This window comes from Lipophrys pholis (genome assembly GCF_963383615.2).
Source record: "Lipophrys pholis genome assembly, chromosome: 17".
Taxonomy (NCBI): domain Eukaryota; kingdom Metazoa; phylum Chordata; class Actinopteri; order Blenniiformes; family Blenniidae; genus Lipophrys; species Lipophrys pholis.
Window position 1 is genome coordinate 6,538,810 of NC_137643.1, and position 4,642 is coordinate 6,543,451.

At 43.0% G+C, this 4,642-nt stretch overlaps 1 protein-coding gene across 1 annotated transcript; it reads right to left on the minus strand.

Moving 5' to 3' along the window:
- Positions 1-420: 420 nt before the first annotated feature.
- On the minus strand, positions 421-2,104 carry galr1a (galanin receptor 1a; the record flags this gene model as incomplete). Its single annotated transcript, XM_080484274.1, has 3 exons — positions 421-774; positions 1,041-1,106; positions 1,451-2,104. 3 exons carry the CDS (start codon positions 2,102-2,104, stop codon positions 421-423), a joined length of 1,074 nt encoding a protein of 357 aa, XP_080340400.1.
- Between the last annotated feature and the right edge of the window lie 2,538 nt (positions 2,105-4,642).

Consider the following 4,642-nt stretch of genomic DNA (forward strand, 5'->3'; position numbering starts at 1 on the left):
CCTGGTTGCACATAATCCTTAATACCCTTGTGAATTAATGAAAGAAAACCCTGTTTAATGAGGAAGCCTCAGGCCTGTTTGGTAGGCAGCCTCTGTGTGTTAATCTACATATTCTGTATGTAAAATAACCTTCAAGCACTACTGTCAGAGAGTCCAATCTATTCATTAGTTTGATTTGGGGGGGAGAGAACTCTTCAATCCTTTTTTAAGCTATCTTCTTTGTTAATTATAAGATATTTTTCCTCAGAAATGCCCCTGCAGCTGCTTTATTTCTTCATCACCGGCTCTTTTTAAACACGTTAAAGGATTCCCATGACAAAAGTCGATACCTTGGGACTCGATTTTTCGCTCAATTAACAATGTTTCCACCAAAAATCCAGTGAAACTCAGAAGAAGAGAACTATTGCTCTGGCTGGAGCATCAAAGCATTTTACTGATCTGCGAGTCGTGACCTTTAAAGGTCACGCTGATGTTGGTGGAAGGCGCCATCTCCATCTTGCTGCGATGGTCTCTGGTGTCGTTCAGGGGACACTCGCTAGGGGCCCGGCACCAGAACACCTGTTTGTAGGAGTTCCTGAAATTCTCGGACAAGAAGGCATAGATGATGGGGTTGACGGAGGAGTTGCTGTAGGCCAAGCAGTGAGCCACCATCCTGAAGACGAACGACGCCTGGTTGAGGGGGAAGGAGCCAAACTCCACCCACAGGTGGACGATGTGATGAGGCAGCCAGGAGAGGCAGAAGACCACGACCACCACAAAGACAGTCTGAGCCGTCTGTGGATGAAGGGCAGGGGAGAAAACAACGGGCAATCACTCGATAAGTTGTGTGAATCTCCTTGGAAAATGATTATCGAGCAACAAGATGACAAATAGACAGTAAATCATCATCATGTCACCAAGGGATTTGTTCCACTATAAATTTTTATGGATTTCTCTGTCGAGTTTAGTGATGCAAATGCAATACAGAGTGCATTTGCACTCTTATCTCTTCAGCACACATTGCTGCATCATCCGGAGCAAAACAAATTGTTTCCACCAACCTTCTTTTTGCAGTGCTCTGATTTTTTGGAGACATTCTTCAGCTTCTTGTGTAAATGGTTTAAAACCTGTGACACACAAATCACTTCAATGTGATGATCCTGTATACATCTCCTGATCATTAAAAACAAGTATTTCATATTTTTGCAAATTATAAAATAATTTAAGGTTCATAGGGGGAAAAAAATGCACGATACGCACGAAACTAACTGAAATTCTAGGACTTTATCGCTCATTTCTTGCTCAAAATTTTAAATATTTCCTCTAAAGTAAAATATTAATGTGACCTTTTGTCACACTAAACCACGTCCGTGTGTTATATATGACTATACCAACGTCTAAATGTGGTTTGTGCGCTCAAAACTCGGCACACTGTTGCGCGTAAAATGGGTCCAGATTTATGCGCACCCACCTTTGCATAGCAGACAGATATCAAAATGAGAGGCAGGAGGTATCCAAACACGAAGGTGCACATCACGTAGACTTTCCTCTTCTGATCCGGCCAGACCTCCCAGCAGAAAGTGTTGTTGTCCTCCCGCTCCACGATGCTCTGGTAGTGCGCAACGGGAGCTGCCATGACCAGAGACAGGATCCAGATCAGCACCACTCCGAGCAGGGCATGCCTCGCCACCCGGATGGAGGAGGACTTCCTGGCGTGGACGATGGCCACGTATCGGTCCACAGACATTGCAGACAGGGTGAAGATGCTGACCAGCATCGACACGGTGAAGAAATAGTGGATGAACTTGCAGATGAAGGCTCCGAGCACCCATGTGGGCAGCATGTAGATGGTGGACTGGAAGGGGACGCAGAAGAGCAGATAGGACAGATCCGCCACGCTCAGGTTGAGGATGAAGATGTTGGTGGTGCTCCTCGGTTGTCCCTGTTTGCTGCGCGCCAGCACGGTGATCACCAACGTGTTCCCAACCGCACCTAAGATGAAAATAAGTCCAAAAACCAGCAGGGAAATAAAGTTATCTACACCCATCTCCATGACGAGTTTAGCCGGGAGCCGCGCCGTGTTGGTGTTGAAAGACTGACTTTGATTTTCCACCTGCAGCTCCATTATTCGCCCTCAGTGAAGAAAAGCTACATGTTGAAGGCAACGACGAATTCCCGCTCCGTGAAAGTCAGCTTGGGGATGGATTTCCTCTTGAGTGCAAGCTGGATGGAGCTCATGCATTTGCAGGCTGCCCCCCTGCCTTCCCCGGCAACGTCACCGGGCTGCGCTCAGCCAAACCCACCAATACCTTTCCCACTATCTTTCCACTGAGTCCTGCAGTCTGCAGAACAACACTCCAGAACAAACCATTTCAGTCGACGTTCAAGGATCTCATTTGCAATTTCAGTGCTTGGAGCATTCAGGGTCATTTCAATTAAACATTCTGCGCAATGAACTCGGGGAACATGAAGGCATATTGCAGCTAAAAAAGGGTCAATTAAGGTTATTTTTCTTTTTGAAAATGTCAGAAAAAAAATAAGTATCCAAGTCAGGGTGGATGGGGTTCACCACTGGACAAATACAGAGAGGCAGTTACACACATTCACATCTGCAAGTTTCAATCACAAAAGACCCAGAGAAAACTGACATACAGGGAGAACATGCAAACTCAAAGAAAGTCCCCCAAGTCCAAACCACACTTGAACCAGGGACCCCCTGCGGACCACCATTCCACTGTGCAGCATGTAATATAAGATGACGTCAGAATTTGACATTTGATTTCAATAGTTTTGGACGATATTACACAACTGTCATCACCAGAAGCACACGAGTCAACGTATCCTGCAATAAACCATTTCAACATTGGTTTATTGCATTCCACCATGCGTTGTTATTCACCCCATGTCTCCGATACGCAGCCACAAGGATAATTCAGTTTATGGAGTGTTTCCATGTTTCACATGAAATGACTCATTGCAAGGATGTCCACAAAGCAAGTGAAACTTTATCTAATCTTAGACATTCTGTATGCTCTTTATAATGTATCATGATGATTCTTTTCTGCTGCGTATTTAATCGTTGCGTTTCAGTGTGAAAGAAATTGTTCTGATATTATCTGGGAAATTCTGTCACATTTATTTCCTGGACATAACAAATGACATAAAGTAGAAGGAAAGCTTTAAATGCAAAATTCAAAATGATTGACTGTAATCACTGAAATAAACTCATTGTGATCTCCTGGTGGCTTTGTAGTTAATATACATATTTTACACCAAAGAAAAACATGAAGAGATCATTTTCTTTACAGTGGGTGAAACAAGTATTGAACATGGCAGCATCATTTTAAAGGTTTTGTTTAAAATAAACAAGCAATCCACACAAGTAAAGAAATCCTATTTTCCATAGGTTAACACGTGTATTGAAGGGTGAAATGACAATACAATTAAAAATTGTATTAATTTCACCAAACCTGTAAACTTGAGTTCATTCCACAGAGTTTCAGAGTGTTTCCTGTCAGGTTATTGGTTGGACCTTTGTAGCAGCTTTATTTTTGTAAAAATCTACTGAGAGTTTTCTCGGTTTGTGTTTGGAGGGATTATTGTCCTGCTGAAATGTCATCGCTCATTTCATCTTCATCCTCCTGACAGATGGCAGCAGATGTTTCACTCCTTTTTTTCCTTTAACAATATCTTGTCAAGTTTGTTTCCACCTGCAGGCTTCACTGCTGGCGTGATGTTTTTGAGGTGAAGTGCAATTCCATTTTTCCCTTCAAACGCAGCGTGTTCTTTCATCCTAACAATTCCGTTTTGGCTCCATGTGGCCGGGTCACATTCCACAGGCTTCTCCAGAAAACTTGTGGTGCAGAAGACTTTTACTTTAGCATTATACATTTTACGTGAGCGTGCGTACCTGATGAAGTTCTACTCCATTCTTCCCACTACTCCTTCATAAACCCAGCAAAGATTCTTTTTTTTATTGAAATCATGCTTTTTCCACTCTCTGCAACACTCACACGTTTGACAATCCTTCGTAAACGATGCCGCTAGAACGCTTTGCAATAATAATCATGGAAAGTTCTTGAAAGAGCTCTTTACTTTTAACCTCTATGTCTTCATGTGTTCAACACATTTAACTTCATCGCTCAGAAGGAAATGTGTTCAGTGCTTGTGTGACTCTCAGTAAATCTACTTCAAACTTTTCAAAGTGTGTTATAAAACTATCAGGTAAAAAAATGGCTTTCTCTCCCCCCATTGAGCCAAATAGAGAACGTGTCAGTGAGAGTTTATAGACCCTGCAGGAAAAATTAAAAAAAAAAAACCTTCATCATCTTTATAATTGTCATTGATTGGCTGCCGTCTTGGGTTATTGATCTGCTCCAAACCACAGATCTGGGAGCAGCTGATTATCAGCCTGGTCTCAGACAAATCTGCTGAGGGGATAAGCATCTGGAAATGACGACAGGGATGATGCACACGCTATGTAACCCGAGAGCAGAAGCCGATGGTATCTTCAGCTCCACTTGTCCTCACTTGATTGTATACGTTTGAAGCCTTTCTTGTTTACATGCTTGCTCCAGCATACTGGCGTTAATAACGCAGCAGAAACTCGGAGGTTTCACTTTCTCAAAGGTGAGGCGGTGGCGGTGGTGATGGGGATGATGAT